Genomic DNA, 22,590 nt, shown 5'->3' with positions numbered 1-22,590 from the left:
TGAACTTAATAACCTTGCTCTTATTCACATTTACTCACAGCTTTCTTCTTTCAAACACTTTACCAAACTCAGTCACCAGCTTCTGCAGTTTTTCACCCGAATCAGCCACCAGCACTGTATCATCAGCAAACAACAACTGACTCCCTTCCCAAGCTCTCTCATCCACAACAGACTGCAAACTTGCCCCTCTTCCCAAAACTCTTGCATTCATCTCCCTAACAACCCCATCCATAAACAAATTAAACAACCATGGAGACATCACACACCCCTGCCGCACACCAACATTCACTGAGAACCAATCACTTTCCTCTCTTCCTGCACGTACACATGCCTTACATCCATGATAAAAACTTTTCACTGCTTCTAACAACTTGCCTCCTACACCATATATTCTTAATACCTTCGACATAGGATCTATATCAACTCTATCATATGCCCTCTCCAGATCCATAAATGCTACATACAAATCCATTTGCTTTTCTAAGTATTTCTCACATACATTCTTCAGAGCAAACACCTGATCCACACATCCTCTACCACTTCTGAAACCACACTGCTCTTCTTCAATCTGATGCTCTGTACATACCTTCACCCTCTCAATCAATACCCTCCCATATACTTTCCCAGGAATACTCAACAAACTCATACCTCTGTAATTTGAGCACTCACTTTTATTCCCTTTGCCTTTGTACAGTGGCACTATGCAAGCATTCCACCAGTCCTCAGGCACCTCACCATGAGTCATACATACATTAAATAACCTTACCAACCAGTCAACAATACAGTCACCTCCTTTTTAATAGATTCCACTGCAATACCATCCAAACCTGCTGCCTTGCCGGCTTTCATCTTCCACAAAGCTTTTACTACCTCTTCTCTTTTTACCAAATCATTCTCCCTAACCCTCTCACTTTGCACACCACCTCGACCAAAACACCCTATATCTGCCACTCTGTCATCAAACACATTCAACAAACCTTCAAAATACTCACTCCATCTCCTTCTCACATCACCACTACTTGTTATCACCTCCCCATTATCCCCCTTCACTGAAGTTCGCATTTGTTCCCTTGTCTTACGCACTTTATTCACCTCCTTCCAAAACATCTTTTTATTCTCCCTAAAATTTAATGATACTCTCTTGCACCTCTTTCTTTTATACATCTCCCAGTCATTTGCATTATTTCCCTGCAAAAATCGTCCAAATGCCTCTCTCTTCTCTTTCACTAATAATCTTACTTCTTCATCCCACCACTCACTCCTCTTTCTAATCTGCCCACCTCCCACGCTTCTCATGCCACAATTATCTTTTGCGCAAGCCATCACTGCTTCCCTGAATACATCCCATGCCTCCCCCACTCCCCTTACATCCTTTGTTCTCACCTTTTTCCATTCTGTACTCAGTCTCTCCTGGTACTTTCTCAAGCAAGTTTCCTTCCCAAGCTCACTTACTCTCACCACTTTCTTCACCCCAACATTCTCTCTTCTTTTCTGAAAACCTCTAGAAATTTTCACTTTCGCCTCCTCAAGATAATGATCAGATATCCCTCCAGTTGCAGTTGTTTTTTTTTTAATTTTCCAAAAGAGGGAACAGAGAAGGGGCCCAGGTGAGGATATTCCCTCAAGGGCCCAGTCCTCTGTTCTCAACGCTACCTCGCTAATGCGGGAAATGGCGAATAGTATGAAAGAAAAGATCCCTCCAGTTGCACCTCTCAGCACATTAACATCCAAAAGTCTCTCTTTTGTGCACCTATCAATTAGCACGTAATCCAATAACGCTCTCTAGCCATCTCTCCTACTTACATACGTATACTTATGTATATCTCTCTTTTTAAACCAGGTATTCCCAATCACCAGTCCTTTTTCAGCATATCAATCTACAAGCTCTTCACCATTTCCATTTACAACACTGAACACCCTATGTACACCAATTATTCCCTCAACTGCCACATTACTCACTTTTGCATTCAAATCACCCATCACTATAACCCAGTTTCGTGCATCAAAACTACTAACACACTCACTCATCTGCTCCCAAAACGCTTGCCTCTCATGATCTTTCTTCTCATGCCCTGGTGCATATTAACCAATAATCACCCATCTCTCTCCATCCACTTTCAGTTTTACCCATATCAATCTAGAGTTTACTTTCTTACACTCTATCACATACTCCCACCACTCTTGTTTCAGGAGTAGTGCTACTCCTTCTCTTGCTCTTGTCCTTTCACTAACCCCTGACTTTACTCCCAAGACATTCCCAAACCACTCTTCCCCTTTACCCTTAAGCTTCGTTTCACTCAGAGCCAAAATATTCAGGTTCTTTTCCTCAAACATACTACCTATTTCTCCTTTTTTTTCATCTTGGTTACATCCACACACATTTAAACACCCCAATTTGATCCTTCAAGGAGGATGAGCACTCCCTGTGTGACTCCTTCTGCTGTTTCCCCATTTAGAAAGTTAGAAATACAAGGAGGGGAGGGTTTCCAGTCCCCTGCTCCCGTCCCCTTTAGTCGCCTTTAACAACATATGAGGAATGTGTGGGAAGTATTCTTTTTTCCCTGTATATTTGTATGTATATCCCTGGGGATAGGGGAGAAAGAATACTTCCCACGTATTCCCTGCGTGTCGTAGAAGGCGACTAAAAGGGAAGGGAGCGGGGGGCTGGAAATCCTCCCCTCTCGTTTTTTTTTAATTTTCCAAAAGAAGGAACAGAGAAGGGGGCCAGGTGAGGATATTCCCTCAAAGGCCCAGTCCTCTGTTCTTAACGCTACCTCGCTATCGCGGGAAATGGCGAATAGTATGAAAAAAAAAAAAAAAAAATTTGTATGTATATTTTCTAATAGAACCTATTGCTTAAGATATTTTACACAACCTGTCTGTCTATATATCTCTATCTCTGATGTCCATTCCCTCCGGATGTGTGGCCAAAGCAAATGTGTCTCTGCTTAACCCTGTCCTTACATGCCTTCTTTGTCTAGTTAGGAGCTGTTAGACTGTAAAAAGATTACTTGAATTTTCATATTTTCACAGGTCAACCCAAACGTAACCGTGGACCATCTTTTAAGTTGTCTGGAGTTACTATTAATGCTAAAACAACACTTACAACTTTGGAGGAGTTAGCACCTCTTGATAGTGTTGTTCCTCATGCTCCAGTAGAACGAGCATCATGGACTCTACAGATAAAGAGAGTGAAAGATGCTCACTGGGATATTCCTTGGGGTATTGCTGATGATTCACGGTAAGGATTCATATGGGAAGTTTTAGTGGTAAGGACTCATTATTAGTTACCTTTATTATGATGATTGGAATGCCATTGAATTTCATAAGGAAGTGTTGTTGATGAGTAGCCAGGCTATGCAGACTTTGTATGGCTCAAGATGAGGTGCCTGAGGAGTGACAAGTGTATGTTTAGTCCCCTTATTTAGAGGAAAGGGGAACCAATAGGAATGCATGAACTTCAGAGATTTAAGCTGGTTAAGTATACCTAGTATGGTGTATGGGAAACAAGTGATTGAGAGGATGTTGGTACATACAAAGTACTTGATTAGGGTACTTGATTAGGGAGAAGCACTGTGGCTTCATGGAATTACAAAATGTGTGGACCAGGTGTTTCCTTTCAAGATTTTGTGTAACAAGTGCTTGTACAAAAAGTGAATTGTATGTGACATTTATAGATATGGAGATATGTGCTAGCTCTGCCTTTTGGTAAAATGTTAGGAACAGTAGATAGAATTAGTAGATAGGAGTGTTAGGTGGAAACATTAGGCAGTAGTAGTAAGAAGGAACATTAGGTAAGAGCATTAGTTATTAGTAGTCAGCCAGAACATTAGGTAGGAGTCTCTGCAAACACTTAGCTGGACTTGTCCTCCGCCAGTGGCCTATCAGGGGTGAGGCACTAAAGGCTAACAAGCAGCACTGGAGTTCACTAGTTATGGAGACTTTATTGCCATGGCCATTCCCTTGTGGAATTCCATAATGGAACAGGCATCAGAAATATAGATAGGCAGATAGAAAATACAAAATAGGGTTAACAGAAATGCCTTTTGGAAGGTTCCCTGAACATATGGGGGTAGATGGAAAGTTGTTAATGCAGTGATGAGATTTTACAAGGACAGTAAGGCATATGTGTAAGTGGGAATAGAGGAGTGTAAGTTGTGAAGGTGGGTCTTTATGGATGGGGTGGCAAAAGAGGAAGAGAGGGTCAGGTCTGTACCATACTTGGAATAGGGGTGTATGGGAAGTGAAAAAGTTATTGTTAGCAGATGACACATTTCTGGAGATAGACCCAAGAGGGGAACAACTGAAGTAGGTGACGGAGTTTGAGAGGGTGTGTGAAAGAAAGTTTAGAATGAATGATAGTAGAAATGGGGTAATAAGATGCAGCACAGAGGTGAGATGGGATGGTTTAAGAATAATCCTTAATTGTGATGATTTAGATGAAGCAGAACATTTTAGATACCTTGGAATAGACATGACAGCTGATAGAACCATGGAGGATTAAGTGAGTCTTAGAGCCAGTAGGCATGTGTAACAGAATGAAATGCCGGAATTACTCATGTATAACTCTGTTGAGTATAATTACTAGGGCTTATGGGAGATTGGTGATGAAGGGTGATGTCTTGCACAGAGCATCAGGCTGGGGAGGAGTGTGCCTTCAGGAGTGGTAGAGGATTTGTTTACTTTGAGGAATTTGTGAGAAACAGTTGTAGAAAGATAGGATATTTATTTGGCATTTATGGACCTGAAGGAAGTATATGACTGAGTTGATAGAGATGTCTTTTGAAAGGTTCTACAAATGTATTGTGTGGAGTGCATGGAGGCATGTAAGGACAGGGATAAGAGGAGACTCGGTTGCCATGGCTACCCCCTTTATAGGAGTTCGAGGAGGGAATGGGCATCTGAGTTATAGATAGATAGATTGATATAGTGTGGTTGGAAAGCCACTGGATGGTGCAGCATTTCTATTGTAAGAGTAAGATGTATGTGATTTAGAGGAGAGAGGCTAAGTGATTACAAGTGAAGGTGGTTCTGTGATGTCCTCCTGGCTGCTTAATTTGTGCATGTATGGGAAAGTTGACGGTGTGTATTTTGGGGAGTGAAGCATGTCTGTGGGATACTGAGGGTGGGGGAACTTGGGAAGTAAGGCTGATGCTATTTGCAGTGGCATAATGAAAAGAGAAACTGCAGAAGCTAGTGTCCAAATATGGGAGAGGATGTAAGCATGGAAGTAATGTGAACAAAAGTAAGGCAATGAAGTGTAACAGGGGGGCCGGGACAGGATGTGAGGTGAAGGGGGATAATCAAGATGCAGTGGGGTACATTAGATAACTGGGAGTGAAAATGGCAATGGATGCGACTGTGGAAGTTAAAGTAAGTCAAAGGGTGGAAGAGTAGGCTAATTTTCTGTGTGCTTTAAGGAATGTGTGGAAGGAATAATCATTGCCTTTTAGGACAAATATGAGTTTGTTTTAAGGTGTAATTGTCCTGATGGTGTTGTTTGAATGTAGGTCTTGGGCCCTGAATACCAAAGAACAGAGGGTGTAAATCATTACCTTTATGTAATTACTCTTTTTCTGTAGCCACTTCCTTGATTGGAGTTGCCAGAGGGGATGGGCATCAGAGATATAGATAGATAGATAGATAGATAGATAGATAGAATAGAATGTATGGGGAGGAAGTTTTACATAGTTCCACATCTCTTGAACATTCTCTGTCATACGATTTCTTCAATTTCTCTATATTGTCAGCTTTAACCACGCCTTTAGTCATTTTATTCTATTTATCTACCACTCTCATGCTATTAAAGCATTTCCTCACATCTTGCTTAATTTCATGTTATGGCCATTTGTTATATCCCTACACCACTCAAGAAGTTTAGCATCCACATCATCAATCTGTTATATAGATTTAAGGTTATAGTCAGGTCACCCTTCGCTCTTGTCTCCTCCAAGGTGGGCAAATGTAAAACCTCTAGCCTTTCTTTAACTCAGCTCTCGTAATGCTAGTACAGGCTGTACCTCTTTAATATGGCAACCTTGATACCTGAACATTGCCAGACTGCAGAAAATGCAGGAAAACAGAAATTGACCCATAAGTCATACACAGTTGACAATCCAATTTTTCAGTAACTCCACTTTTTCAAGCATAGATAGTGATGTATGCTTACACATATTAGCACTAGCCCCATCTTCTGCACCTCTTGGTCTCATGGATGACACCCTGAAGGGATAAGATACAGCTGAAAGGGATAAGATACAGCTGATTATAAGAAATTAACAGGACTATTAATTAGCTTGGCTGCTTTGTAAATAGATTTTGGTGCCTCAGTGCAGCTAACAGCGCTGCCCTGGCGGCTGATCCACAAACTGATAATTAATGGCAGCAGATTCAAAAGTGCTGGACAAGGGAGTTGCTGGACCACAGAGCGCTGCATTAGAGATGTACAACCTGTATCATCTTTGTTGCTCTCCACTGAACCAACTCTAACTCTGTGTTCTTCTGTAGATTTGATGACCGAACTTGAGGAGCATTTTCTCATTTTGGCCATGTGTATGATGTGAATAACTTGCTGAATATTTCCCTGTTCTTGAACATACAGAAGGATGAAAGGCATGCACAGGATACAGTGAAGTGGAGCGATGTGGTATACAGGGGATGACATGCTGTTAGTGGATTGAACTAGGGCATATGAAGCAGCTGGGGGAAACCATGGAAAAGTCTGTCATGCCTTATTGTGGATATTATCTAGCAAGAAATTAGCTTCAAGATCTGGATGTGAGAGGGTCTTAGGCATTGATATCATCTCTAACATGTTGCCAGAGTCTCATATTAGGAAAATAGTTAGGGAACCAACTGTATGCTAGCAGAGTTGAGAACTGTATTATTAACTCTAAGGATGAAGAATTATTTGCTTAGCTGTTCACATCATATATAAGATAGAACTGGAATATGCTTCACAAGTTTGGTTACCACGTGTAAAGAACCAAGGAGAGGTATTAGAGAAGGTCCAGAAGAGAACAAGAATGATGGCTTCAAAATTAAAACAGCTGAATTACAAGGAAAGGATAGAGGCCATTAATTTGCATACCTTTAAATATTTAAAACAGGTTGATGATGTCATTAGTAAACAGTTCATTGAGAGATGAAGAGATAGAACAACCAGAGGACATAACGTAAGATTAATCATGTTATGGAAGATCTGAAAAACTTTTGTTATTGTGGATAAATGGAATAAGATAAGTAAAGACATGGTTAATGCACATAGAAATTAAGTTGTATGATTATATAGTATGTACAAGAAATGAGCCCTACAAGTGTGAAGCTCCTCCCCATAATGCACAAATGAGTAATTACATACAAATTCTCAAAATTGGTTGAAGTGACTAGCAGAGTGTTTCAGGCTTTTATTTTGGGACAGTAACTCTTCTTGATGTATGTAAATGACTTGCCAAAAGTTGTGGACTCCTACCTTCAAGCAAAGGTCATGAGGTAAGTGATGACTGTAAAGGACTGCACCAACTTACAAAGGTTCCTGAACAGATTCCAAAGTTGATGTGATACTTGGTTGATGAAGTTCAACCCAATTAGATTTAAAGTGACGAGGATGGGGTATAGCAAAAGAATGCCTTGATATGATTATCATCTAAAAGGAAACAAGATGCAGGAATCTATGTGTGAAAAAGCCTTGGTAGTAAACATTGCCCTAACCTGTTACTAGAGTTTCAACTGCAGAGAATGTTGAATGAGACAGAAGGTATGTGAGTAAATATTTGAATAGCAGTGTTGTTCATTGATAGAGAAATGTTCCCCAAGTTGTTCTTATACATAAGACCATAACTAGAGAAATGTTCAGCAAGTTGTTCTTATACATAAGACCATAACTAGAATATGTTTTCAAGTTTAGTCACCACACCCAGAGAAGCACACAGAACTCCAGAGGAGAGCAACAAAGATGGTACCAAAATGAAGAGAACTGAATTACTGGGACAGACTTAGTAGAAACCTTAGATTTGCACACCTTGGAGGAGATAAGAGTGAGAGGTGACCTGATGACAACCTAAAAATTTTTAAACTAGATTGATGACATAGACAATTAAGAGTTCTTCAAAAGATTTAGGAATAGTACATCTCGAGGACATAGCAGGAATTTAGCTTGAGACTGGTTAAAAAAGATGTAGAGATACTTTTATAGTATTAGAGAGGTGGATGAATTGAATAAAATGACTGATGATATGGGTAATGCTGACAGCATTGATGAATTTAAGATGTATGATAGCAGAGATTGTTAAAGAGATGGGGCCCCCTTAGTGTAAAATTTCCTCAAATAGGTAATAACACACACGCATGCATGTGCACACACACACACTTGAGAGTGAATATTTTCTTAAACTTCTCGTCAGAGTCCCTGCATAGGAGAATAGTTATGGAGAGCAGCTGTTTGCTCGTAAATATAGTAGTAGAGCAATTGAGTTCCTGGATAAGGAAATATTAAGCAAGCTGTTTGCATCATACTCAAGGCCATAATTAGAATATGCTTCTCATGTTTGGTTACCACACCTAAAGGAGCACTGAGAGCTAATAGAGAAGATCCATGGGAGAGCTGATTTATAGAGAAAGACTAGAAGCTTTAGATTAGCCCACCTTGGTAGGGGTGGTTGAGGGATGACCTAGTCACAACCTTTAAGTTATGAAAACAGGTCAGTGACATGGACAGTATACTGTTCTTCAAGTGATATAGGGATAGAACAACCAGAGGACATAGCATGAAATTAAGCAAGAAACATGTCAAAAAAGATGTAAGGAAGTATTTTTACAATGTAAGATTGGTGAATGAATGGAATGGAATGATTGAAGACGTGGTTAATGCAGACAACACGCAGAAGTTTAAGAAGTTGTATGATAGGAGACCGTTCAAGAAATGGGGCCCCACAAGTGTAAAACTCTCTTCCCATACAATGAAAATAGGTAATTATAAGTAAGTAATTATGCATGTTTAACTCTCACTCTGATGGAGGAAAATGTTTACTCATTCAGGGCGTAATGAAATGAATGATTGTTTTAAAAAGTATTGCAATGCTATTCTTATATTCTGTGCCACAGATTACTTCGCGGCATCTATGAGTATGGGATGGGTTCATGGGAGCAGATTAAAGGTGATCCAGCACTTAACCTTGGGGACAAGATACTGCTTGGGGATGAGACCAAACCTCAAAGAAAACACTTGGAGAGTAGAGCACAATATCTGCTCAAGTTGATCAGAAAACACATGGATCTCGGACCTGTTCAGGTTAGTTTCTCACTTCATCATAACTGAAAAGTAGGGTCAGTGAAGCTAGGCTTACTGAATTGCACTTGGTAACACACCTCTTGTGTGTTACCACACCCTTCCACTTCACTTCTCAAATCACCCCCACCTTTTTGCTTTCTCACTCATTATTCTAAAATCTTATTTTATATAATGTAGAGGGATACAGTGTTGCTCATGTATGTGTACATTCAATTTTGTGGTTGTACATTAGATGTTCAGCCGTGTCTGGCAGTGCTGTAGCTAGTGTTACCAAAGAAACCAATTGACACATCAGCACCTAACCACTTACCACAATCTCCATCAATACCATGGACATAACTACCTTCTCTGTGGTCACCATCCCCATCACCACCACCTAAATCATAATTCTAATGATGCAGAGATGCATGAGCAACTTACTTTACACCCAGGCCTTACTCCTACACTTTTTAGTGTGTTATTCTGAAACATGTAAAGAACCTCTACACATTATGAGAGTGAAAATATTGGATGAAACATGCTTCAGAAATGACTTTTTTTTTATTGTTCTATGAATACTTGAAAGTGTAAGGTTATATATATTTGCAAACTTGAGAAACTGAAATTTTCAGAGTTGGAAAGGAAAAAGAAACAAATTTTCAGAATTTGGAAAGGAAACCTTAATAAACAGTAAAATGGTTGGTGATAAGAATTCCATTACAATTGTGAAGATACAATTTAGGGGCACCAAAGAAATTGCTACCTGTAATTTGTTTTCTTTTGATAAAGAATGATTATTTAAGGTCTTTAGGGGAAGTTAAGTAAGGTGTCCATAAGTTTTATTTTAGTGTGGTTTCTTACTCTTTTACAGCCCCTCTTTTTATGCAGATTAGCACAGTTCTCCGTACTCTCCATTTCAGTACCTTTTTTTCATAAGTTCTGATTTATAAAAGAATTTTCCTTACATTGCTACAAATCAGCTTATCTCTTCCCACCATAAGTTTGGTAAAGTTTTTATTGGATCTGTTGATATCCCTTTCTGTTTTGGCACCTTGCTGACCTTGCCAGATCAGCATAGCCCTCCCCATTGTTGGTTTTTGGTATGGTTTTCATGAGAGTTGAACATTTGGTTGGAAATGTAGACTCCTTATAACAGTGTGTTAGAGCAACAGATCTCAAGGAATGTAAACACAGTACTAGATTAGGTGTCAGTGGGGTCTGTAGCATTTTTAAGGAGCAGTGTGGTTTCAGAAGTGGTAGAGGATGTGTGGAACAGGTGTTTGCGTTGAAGAATGTGTGAGTAATAGTTAGAAAAATAGATGGATTTGTATGTAGCATTTATGGATCTGGAGAAGGTATATGATAGGGTTGATAGAGATGCTTTATGAAAAGTCTTAAGAGTATATGGTGTGGGAGGTAAGCTGCTAGAAACAGTGAAAAGCTTTTACCATGGATGTAAGGCACGTGTACGAGTAGGAAGAGAGGAGAGTGATAGGTTCCCAGTGAAGGTCGGTCTGCGGCAGGGGTATGTGATGTCCCCATGGTTGTTTAATTTGATTGTGGATGGGGTTTAAGAAGTTAAATGCAAGTTTTGGAGAGAGGGGAAAGTATGCATCTGTTGTGGTTGAGAGGGTCTGGGAAGTGATTCAGTTGCTGTTCACTGATGAGACAGCACTGGTGGCTGATTCGAGTGACAAACTGCAGAAGTTGGTGACTGAGTTTGTAAAAGTGTGTAATAGGAGAAAGTTGAGAGGAAATGTGAATAAGATCAAGGTTATTAGGTTCAGCAGGGTCAAGGGACAAGTTAATTATGATGTAGATTTGAATGGGGAAAAAATGAAGGAAGTAAAGTGTTTTAGATATCTGGGGGTGGACTTAGCAGCAAATGGAACCATAGAAGTGGAAGTGATTCATTGGGTGTGGGAGGGGCGAAGGTTCTGGGAGCAATGAAGAATGCATGGAAAGAGAAAATGTAATCTCAGAGCAAAAATGGATTTGTTTGAAGGAATAGTGGTTCCAACAATATTATATGGTAGCGTGGGATGGGCTATAGATGGAGTTGTATGGAGGAGGTTGGATTTGTTGGAAATGAGATGCTTGAGGACAATATATGATGGGAGGTGGTTTGATTGAGTAGATATTGAGAGAGTAAGAGAGATGTGTGGAAATAGAAAGGATGTGATTGAGAGAACAGAAGAGGGTGTGTTGAAATGGTTTGGACATATGGAGAGAATGATGGAGGAAAGGTTGACAAAGAGGATATATGTGTCACTGGTGGAGGGAACAAGGAGAAGCAGGAGACCAAATGGGAGATGGAAGAATGGAGTGAATAAGATTTTGAGTAATCAGGGCCTGAACATGCAGGAGGGTGAGAGGCATGCAAGGAATAGAGTGAATTGGAGTGACGTAGTATAATGGGGTCGACATGCTGTCAGTGGACTGAGCCAGGGTATGTGAAACATCTGGGGTAAAGCATAGAAAGGAATGAGGGGCCTGGATGTGGATAGGGAGCTGTGGTTTCAGTGCATTACACATGACAGCTAGACTGAGTGTGAACAAATGAGGCCTTTTGTTGTCTATTTACTGGCATTTACCTTGCTGAAGCAGGGGTAGCGATGCTGTTTCCTGTGGGGTGGGGTGTTGCCAGGAATGGATGAGGGCAAGCAAGTATGAACATGTACATATGTATTTATTCATAAGTCTGTGTATGTGTATGTATATGTATGCATATGTATGTTTATGGGTGTTTATGTAAATATGTGTGTATATGAGTGTATGGGCCATCCTTTTTCTGTTTCCTGGCACTACCTCACTGATGCGGGAAATGGCAATCAAGTTTGATTAATAGATAAATAGATATTCTCTTATTTTGGTTTTTAAGACTATTATGACAGATACCATTTTGTTCATAGTTTTTCAAACATTAGTCATTAATAAGAAACATGAATGATCTGCAGAATAAGCTTTAGTAATTCATAGTCCTCTTGAATGAACAAGCTGACAAACGCTTGATTTGTTCAGTATTAGGTACTAGATTTTGCTATTGGATGCATTTTACACTTTTGGCTAAGAAATTAATTGATTAGAGTTGGTGTCATCCTCAAGAACAAAATCGTACTATACACTAATCAAAATAGACAATATGCTAATGCTTAGCATGATTGTTGTTAGGTTATTGACCATAGGATAGGTTCGAATCAAAGAAGTGCCAGAAAATTTTCATCTGAAGAAGTGTCAGGGTTGCACTTCTGTAGGGCACAACTATCCTGTAGGTTGCGTGGCTTTTGTCATGATTGTGATGTTCAGAATAGCATTTTTAAAGAATGCTGTACCTCTAGTTAAGAATGAGTCCTCTGAGTTGCTTTTAGCATTTTTGAAGCAGTCAAATTTTGGTTTGCTGTGGCTTATCTTGGTCATTTATAGTGCATGAAAAGTTGGAGAAAGGAGTTTTTTTTTCAAAAACAGACATCTCGCAAACCCCATGGTAGGTTCTTCTTATGCTAATAGGCCAAATCAGTATTACTTAACCCCGTCATTGCATAAGGGGCTATGTATGTAGTTAGGTCATATACATGCTTTTTTATTGTAGTATCCCTTTACTTTGAATCCTGGAGTGTATTTTTTTTTGTACATAACTTTATGTATTTATTCATTTTGCTTTGTCGCTGTCTCCCGTGTTAGCTAGGTAGCACAAGGAAACAGACGAAAGAATGGCCCAACCCACCCACATACACATGAATATGCATGCACGTCCACACACGCAAATATACATACCTATACATCAGAACGTATACATATATATACACACACAGACATATACATTTATACACATGTACATAAAACATCTCATTTCCAGCACATCCACCCTCCTCCGCACAACTCTTTCTATAGCCCATGCCTCGCAACCATATAACATTGTTGGAACCACTATTCCCTCAAACATACCCATTTTTGCTTTCCGAGATAACGTTCTCGACTTCCACACATTCTTTAACACTCCGAGAACTTTCGCCCCCTCCCCCACCCTATGATTCACTTCCGCTTCCATGGTTCCATCCGCTGCCAAATCCACTCCCAGATATCTAAAATGCTTCACTTCCTCCAGTTTTTCTCCATTCAACCTTACCTCCCAGTTGACATGTCCCTCAATCCTACTGTACCTAATAACCTTACTCTTATTCACATTTACTCTCAGCTTTCTTCTTTCACACACTTTACCAAACTCAGTCAACAGCTTTTGCAGTTTCTCACCCGAATCAGCCACCAGCATTGTATCGTCAGCGAACAACAACTGACTCACTTCCCAAGCTCTCTCATCCATAACAGACTGCATACTTGCCCCTCTTTCCAAAACTCTTGCATTCACCTCCCTTGCAATCCCATCCATAAACAAATTAAAAATCATGAAGACATCACACACCCCTGCCACAAACCAACATTCACTGAGAACCAATCACTTTCCTCTCTTCCTACACATACACATGCCTTACATCCTCGATAAAAACTTTTCACTGCTTCTAACAACTTGCCTCCAACACCATGTATTCTTAATACCTTCCACAGAGCATCTCTATCAACTCTATCATATGCCTTTTCCAGATCCATAAATGCTACATACAAATCCATTTGCTTTTCTAAGTATTTCTCACATACATTCTTGAAAGCAAACACCTGATCCACTTATCCTCTACTACTTCTGAAACCACACTGCTCTTCCTCAGTCTGATGCTTTGTACATGCTTTCACCCTCTCAATCAATACCCTCCCATATGATTTCCCAGGAATACTCAACAAACTTATACCTCTGTAATTTGAGCACTCACTTTTATCCCCGTTGCCTTTGTACAATGGCACTATGCAAGCATTCCGCCAATCCTCAGGCACCTCACCATGAGTCATACATACATTAAATAACCTTACCTGCCTTTGTACAATGGCACCATGCAAGCATTCCGCCAATCCTCAGGCACCTCACCATGAATCATACATACATTAAATAACCTTACCAACCAGTCAACAATACAGTCACCCCTTTCTTAATAAATTCCACTGCAATACTATCCAAACCTGCTGCCTTGCTGGCTTTCATCTTCCGCAAAGCTTTTACTACCTCTTCTCTGTTTACCAAATCATTTTCCCTAACCCTCTCACTTTGCACACCACCTCGACCAAAACACCTTATATCTGCCACTCTATCATCAAACACATTCAACAAACCTTCAAAATACTCACTCCATCTCCTCACATCACCACTACTTGTCATCACCTCCCCATTAGCCCCCTTCATTGAAGTTCCCATTTGTTCCCACATCTTATGCACTTTATTTACCTCCTTCCAAAACATCTTTTTATTCTCCCTAAGATTTAATGATACTCTCTCACCCCAACTCTCATTTGTCCTCTTTTTCATCTCTTGCACCTTTCTCTTGACCTCCTGCCTTTTTCATTTATACACCTGCCACTCATTTGCATTATTTCCCTGCAGAAATCGTCCAAATGCCTCTCTCTTCTCTTTCACTAACAATCTTACTTCTTCATCCCACCACTCACTACCTGCCCACCTCCCACGCTTTTCATGCCACAAGCATCTTTTGTGCAGGCCGTCACTGCTTTCCTAAATACATTCCATTCCTCCCCCTCTCCCCTTATGTCCTTTGTTCTCACCTTTTTCCATTCTGTACTCAGTCTCTCCTGGTACTTCCTCACACAAGTCTCCTTCCCAAGCTGACTTACTCTCACCATTCTCTTCACACCAACATTCTCTCTTCTTCTCTGAATACCTCTACAAACCTTCACCTTCGCCTCCACAAGATAATGATCAGATATCCCTCCAGTTGCACCCCTTAGCACATTTAACATCCAAAAGTCTCTCTTTCGCACGCCAATCAATTAACACGTAATCGAATAACGCTCTCTGGCCATCTCTCCTACTTACATACGTATACTTATGTATATCTCTCTCTTCTTAAACCAGGTATTCCCAATCACCAGTCCTTTTTCAGCACATAAATATACAAGCTCTTCACCATTTCCATTTACAACACTGAACACCCCATGTACACCAATTATTCCCTCAACTTCCACATTACTCACCTTTGCATTCAATTCACCCATCACTATAACCCGGTCTCGTGCATCAAAACTACTAACACACTCACTCATCTGCTCCCAAAACACTTGCCTCTCATGATCTTTCTTCTCATGCCCAGGTGCATATGCACCAGTAATCACCCATCTCTCTCCATCCACTTTCAGTTTTACCCATATCAATCTAGAGTTTTCACTCTGTCACATACTCCCACCACTCCTGTTTCAGGAGTAGTGCTACATCTTCCCTTGCCCTCTCACTAACCCCTGACTTTACTCCCAAGACATTCCCAAACCACTCTTCCCCTTTACCCTTGAGCTTCGTTTCACTTAGAGCCAAAACATCCAGGTTTCTTTCCTCAAACATACTACCTATCTCTTCTTTTTTCTCATCTTGGTTACATCCACACACATTTAGGCACCCCAATCTGAGCCTTTGAGGAGGATGAGGACTCCCCACATGACCCCTTCTTCTGTTTCCCCTTTTAGAAAGTTAAAATACAAGGAGGGGAGGGTTTCCAGCCCACCACTCCCGACCCCTTTAGTCACCTTCTACGACATGTGAGAATTGCGTAGGAAGTATTCTCTCTCCCCTATCCCCATAACTTATGCTCCTGATAAATTTGATGCAATTTCAGATTACTATGACATGTCCTCATCATTTATTCATGATTGCTTTTTCTTTTGGATTCTGGTTTAAGACTTTTTCACTTGTAGCCATTTTAAGTGCTGCAAGACTACTGTCATGTCCTTATCTTCAACAGAGTATATCTCTGCATTCTTTAGCCTCTGACATGTCTGTACTATAATGCTATCTCCCATCTCATGCCTTTATTGGTAAATTGAGAGAACATCATGCATTTCTCATTATTTACTTGAAAGAACATCATACTTTGTGGTATTCCATGCCCCAGTGAATAGTCTCAGAGACACTGTTCATCTCTTACTGAGGCATGATTCTTGAAAACATAGCCTTGAAGTCTTTTAGTGCATAAGTTAAGAACTATCTTTTCCAAAATGCTTTCCTGATTTTTGCCTGCTGCCATCATTTGTACAAATTATGTGACTCATTGATAAAGTAGATATTGAAAAATGTGCTAACGTTTAAAGTCTTGACCAGTAAACTGAAATTTATCATAGACAGACAAAGTATACTTGTATTTTGGCAGTAGGAGAGTTTATACCTTTTCTTCATATATGTCTTTACATTAATTAAGCATCAGGTTTATCAATGCATAAGTTAAGAACTACCTTTCCCAAAATGCTTTCCTGATTTTTGTGTGCTGCATTCATTTGTACAAATTATTTGACTCATTGATAAATTAGATATTTAAAAATGTGTTAAAGTTTAAAGTCTTGACCAGTAAACTGAAATTTATCATAGACAAAGTATACTTGCATTTTGGCAGTAGGAGAGTTTATACCTTTTCTTCATATATGTCTTTACATTAATTAAGCATCAGGTTTATCAGCTACAGAAAACTCCCTTTTTCTTGGACATCTAGATTCTTTGATAGACTTAAAGGACTTAAGCACCTGCCACTAAGCCACCTTAGGGATGGATGGTAGCAAACTATATTTGTTTGTAACCAAAAATCTAATGTTGGTTCGCCTGTTTTTATATCATGGGTAGGCTTTGACTTTGGTTGGAGGCTAATAGCTTTATTTTTTATTTTGAAAGCAAAGGTTAGATTTCACTTGGAAGGCAGTTGTTGGGAAATGTTCATATTTTATTGGGATAAGTTTTTCATGTTTAGGCTCAGGTGTTTCAGCTAGAAAGGAATATAAGGCATATATTCTGTAAGCATCCTCAGACAGAGTGCAGAAAATTGTCTCCACATACATATTAATGATTTTCTTTTCCTTTTTTAGATATAATGTAGAACACTTTGATTTTGATAATTGAAATTTTACATACTTCTAGATAAAGTTATGTACAAATAGATATCATAATGAGAAAATTCCTTTCCAGCCAACAAAGATGCGCAAAACAGTGAAACCTCGAAAACCAGTCAGAGAACTGAAAGAAATATCAAAGGCTATAATAGAAAATGATGATAGTTCAGATGATGGTGTGACAAACTCGTCCATGGTGTCCAGCACAAGTCTCAAGAAGGTGCCTAAGGTGAATGATGTGAGGACTCCTTCCCTGTGTTTGTCCTTTGTTAAAAATTTTCTATATTGATATTTGTTATTTTGTACTGTATGCGATGTATAGGTTTCTTATGTGGTAGCATACTTAATGATTCTGCTATATACGATGGTAGTGCATTCAATTTTTGAAAGTAGTGGTATACAATATGCTCTATTACATATTGAAACCTTTTTGTATTCTTTACAAAAAGCAATTGATCAAGGTACCAGTGCTTGCTAGTTGATTTTTTTATTGCTTTCTTGTGGGCTGTCAGATAGCTGCCTGTGAGTGTCCAAATAGACACACAGAGGAGGGCAACAAAGTTAGTACAATATACTGAAATGTCTTTAGTACAGAATGAATAGGAACAAGCAGTTGCTAAATTAATAATTTTTTTCTTGAGTATAGGTAGTCAGCAGTTCCAAGGATTCTAGAGGTTTAGCAAATGGTAAAATGTAGAAATGCAAGCTAATTTGATATTGAAATGTATTCATCTAAATTGGAGCTCCCTTACACTTAACGTGATCATCCATTTTAAAGAGAAAATACTCAAAAAAGGGAATTATGTAAATTGTTCCCTTATTATACTGTTTATTCTGGTTAAGTGTGTGTTGAACAGAAAGGAATACAGTACTACATTTTCAAAATAATGACATTTGTGAAACTTTTTTCATACTAGATCACCGTTTTCCATGTTAGCAAGGTAGTACCAAGAACAGACGAAGAAAGGCTACCTCCACTCACATCCATTCACCAGCAATATGTCATGCACCAAAACCACAGCTCTCTTTGCTAAAACAGGCTCCACAGACCATTCTATGGCTTACATAGCCCATTTCAGTCCAGTTTGCTCTATCCCTTGCATGCCTTTCACCCTCCTGCATATTCAGGCTGCTGTCACTCTAATTCTTTTTTACTCCATCCTTTCATCTCTAATTTGTTCTCATTATCCTTGTTCCTTCCACTTCTGGAAGATATATCCCCTTTGTCAGCCTTTCCTGTCAGATGTATCCTGTTTTGTCAGCCTTTCCTCACTCATTCTCTCCTTAACCTTGCCTCACTCATTCTCTCCTTAACCTTGCCTCACTCATTCTCTCCATATGTGCAGACCATATCAGCACACCCTCCTCAGGTGTCTCAACCACACTCTTTTTATTAATACACATCTCTCTTAGCCTTTCATTACTTACTCGATCATGCCCTCCACACCATATGTTGCCCTCATACATTTCATTTCCAACAAACCCACCCTCCACAGTCTTATCGAGAGCCCATTTATTGCATCCACATAATAATATTTGGACCGCTATACCTTCAAACATACCCAATTTTGCCCTCTTAGATAACGATCTCTCCTTTTATTCTTCAGTGTTCCCAGAGCCATGTCCCTAACCCACCCTATGACTCAATTCTGTTCCATGGTTTCATTTGTTGCCATACCCATTTCCAGGTATTTAAAACACTTCACTTCCAATTTTTCTCCATTCAAACTCACACCCCAACTAACCTGTCCCTCAATTCTGCTGAGCCCAACAAACTTGATTTTATTCACATATACTCACAGCTTCCAATTTTCACACACCCTTCCAAACTCAGTTATCAACTTCTTCAGATTCAGACTTGAATCTGCCACCAGTATTTTATCATCAGCAAACAACGACTGACTCACTTCCCAGAGCCCTCTTATCCCTTATAGATTGCATACTCACCCCTCTCTCCACCCCAACCATCCATCAGAGTAAACAACCATTGTGACATTATACACCCCTGCCACAGACCAACCTTCACTTGGAACCACTCCTTTCCCTTTTCTTCAAAATCATTGATATTCCTTACACCCTTGATAAAAGCCTCTTACTGCTCCTGGCAACTTTCCTTCCTTATGATGGTTTGATCATGTAAGAAACGAAAGGGTAAGAGAGATGTGTGGAAATAAAAAGTGTGGTTGAGAGAGCAGAAGGTGTGTTGAAATGGTTTGGAAATATGGAGAGAATGAGTGAGGAAAGATTGACTAAGAAGGTATATGTGTCAAAGGTGGAGGGAACAAGGAGAAGCAGGAGACCAAATTAGAGGTGCAAGGAGGGAGTGAAAAAAATTTTGAATGATCAGGGCCTGAACATACAGGAGAGTGAGAGACGTGCGAGGAATAGAGTGAATTGGAATGATGTGGCATACCGGGGACGATGTGCTGTCAGTGGACTGAACCAAGGCATGTGAAGTGTCAGGGGTAAACCATGGAAAGGTTTGTGAGGCCTGGATGTGGAAGGGGCAAATATGAAGTCTGTTGTGGATGAGAGGGCTTGGGAAGTGAGTCAGTTGTTGTTTGCTGATGATACAGTGCTTGTGGCTGATTTGGATGAGAAACTGCAGATGTTGGTGACTGAATTTGGTAACGTGCGTGAAAGAAGAAAGTTGAGAGTAAATGTGAGTAAGAGCAAGGTTGTTAGGTTCAGTAGGGTTGAGGGGAAAAGTTAATTGGGAGATTAGTTTGAATGGAGAAAAACTGGAGGAAGTGAAGTGTTTTAGATATCTGGGAGTGGATTTAGCAGCAGACGTAGCCATGGAAGCAGAAGTGAGTCACAGGGTGGGGTAGGGGTGAAGGTTCTGGGAACGTTGAAGAATGTGTAGAAGGCGAGAACATTATCTGAGAGAGCAAAACTGGGTATGTTTGAAGGAATAGTGGTTCCAACAATGTTATATGGTTGCGAGGCATGGGCTATAGATAGGGTTGTGCGGAGGAGGGTGGATGTTTCGGAAATGAAATGTTTAACGATAATATGTGGCGTGAGGTGGTTTGATCGAGTAAGCAATGAAAGGGTAAGAGAGATGTGTGGTAATATAGAGAGTGTGGTTGAAAGAGCTGAAGACGGTGTATTGAAATGGTTTGGTCATATGGAGAGAATGCATGAGAAGTATTCTTCCCTATCCCCAGGGATATATATACATTTATTTATTTTGCTTTGTCGCTGTCTCCCGCGTTAGTGAGGTAGCGCAAGGAAACAGACGAAAGAATGGCCCAACCCACCCACATACACATGTATATACATGCATGTCCACACACGCAAATATACATACCTATACATCTCAACGTATACATATATATACACACACAGACATATAAATATATACTTATGTACATAATTCATAGTTTGCCATTATTCATTCCCATTGCCACCCCGCAACACATGAAATAACAACCCCCTCCCCCCGCATGTGCACGAGGTAGTGCTAGGAAAAGACAACAAAGGCCACATTCGTTCACACTCAGTCTCTAGCTGTCATGTATAATGCACTGAAACCACAGCTCCCTTCCCACATCCAGGCCCCACAGAACTTTCCATGGTTTACTCCAGACGCTTCACATGCCTTGGTTCAATCCATTAACAGCACATTGACCCCAGTATACCACGTCGTTCCAATTCACTCTATTCCTTGCACACCTTTCACCCTCCTGCATGTTCAGGCCCCGATCACTCAAAATCTTTTTCACTCCATCTTTCTACCTCCAGTTTGGTCTCCCACTTCTCGTTCCCTCCACCTCTGACACATATATCCTCTTGGTCAATCTTACCTTACTCATTCTCTCCATGTGACCAAACCATTACAAAACACCCTCTTCTGCTCTCTCAACCACACTCTTTTTATTACTACACATCTCTCTTACCCCATTATTACTTACTCGATCAAACCACCTCACACCACATATTGTCCTCAAACATCTCATTTCCAACACATCCACCCTCCTCCACACAGCTCTATCTATAGCCCATGCCTCGCAACCATATAACATTGTTGGAACCACTATTCCTTCAAACATACCCATTTTTGCTTTCTGAGATAATGTTCTCGACTTCCACACATTCTTCAATGCTCCCAGAACTTTTGCCCCCTCCCCCACCCTATGACCCACTTCCACTTTCATGGTTCCACCCTCTGCCAGATCCACTCCCAGTTATCAAAAACACTTCACTTCCTCCAGTTTTCCTCCATTCAAACTTACCTCCCAATTGACTTGTCCCTCAACCCTACTGTACCTAATAACCTTGCTCTTATTTACATTTGCTCTCAGCTTTCTTCTTTCACACACCTTACCAAACTCAGTCAGCAGCTTCTGCAGTTTCTCACCCGAATCAGCCACCAGCACTGTATCATCAGCGAACAACAACTGACTCACTTCCCAAGCTCTCTCATCCACAACAGACTGCATACTTGCCCCTCTTTCCAAAACTGGTGCATTCACCTCCCTAACAACCCCATCCATAAACAAATTGAACAACCATGAAGACATCACACACCCCTGCCACAAACCAACATTCACTAAGAACCAATCACTTTCCTCTCTTCCTACATGTACACATGCCTTACATCCTCAATGAAAACTTTTCACTGCTTCTAACAACTTACCTCCCACACCATATATTCTTAATACCTTCCACAGAGCATCTCTATCAACTCAATCATATGCCTTCTCCAGATCCATAAATGCTACATACAAATCCATTTGCTTTTCATGTATTTCTCACATACATTCTTCAAAGCAAACACCTGATCCACACATCCTCTACCACTGCTCTTCCCCAATCTGATGCTCTGTACATTCCCTCACCCCCTCAGTCAATACTTTCCCATATAATTTCCCAGGAATACTCAACAAACTTATGCCTCTGTAATTTGAGCATATGTATTTTTGATTTTCTAGAAGAAGGAACAGAGAAAGGGGCCAAGTGAGGATATTCCCTCAAAGACTCAGTCCTCTGTTCTTAACGCTACCTTGCTAATGCGGGAAATGGCAAATAGTATGAAAAAAACAGACATAGACACATTTATATACATACATACACATGTATACACATATATACACATATATGCACATGTACTTATTCGTAATTGCTTGCCTTTATCCATTCCCGGTACCACCCTGCCCTACAGGAAGCAACACTGCCACCCCCTGCGTTTGCAAGGCATTGCCAAGAAACTGATGAAAATAGGCCATATCCTCTCACATCCATACGTAGCTCATAGGAGATGACTAGATGGGTTGAGATTTGGGGGCTGGAAATCCTCCTCTCCAGTTTTACTTTTCTTTTTATCTATCTCTCCA

At 40.2% G+C, this 22,590-nt stretch overlaps 1 protein-coding gene across 8 annotated transcripts in view; it reads left to right on the top strand.

The window, feature by feature from the left end:
- The window catches only part of Chd1 (chromodomain-helicase-DNA-binding protein 1), a 347,004-nt gene that overhangs the window by 276,024 nt on the left and 48,390 nt on the right, over window positions 1–22,590 (top strand). For 5 of the 8 annotated variants that reach the window (XM_071676940.1, XM_071676937.1, XM_071676936.1 and 2 more), the window contains exons 24-26: window positions 3,034–3,241; window positions 9,103–9,289; window positions 17,328–17,489. In XM_071676940.1, coding sequence (XP_071533041.1) covers window positions 3,034–3,241; window positions 9,103–9,289; window positions 17,328–17,489 — 557 coding nt within the window. The remainder of the gene's footprint in view (window positions 1–3,033; window positions 3,242–9,102; window positions 9,290–17,327; window positions 17,490–22,590) is intronic. The other 3 variants (XM_071676943.1, XM_071676941.1, XM_071676938.1) reach the window with 1 other exon arrangement.

Source organism: Panulirus ornatus, chromosome 24, assembly GCF_036320965.1.
Source record: "Panulirus ornatus isolate Po-2019 chromosome 24, ASM3632096v1, whole genome shotgun sequence".
Classification (NCBI taxonomy): domain Eukaryota; kingdom Metazoa; phylum Arthropoda; class Malacostraca; order Decapoda; family Palinuridae; genus Panulirus; species Panulirus ornatus.
Note: the sequence above shows the minus strand (reverse complement) of the source record. Positions and strands in the feature narration are given on the sequence as shown.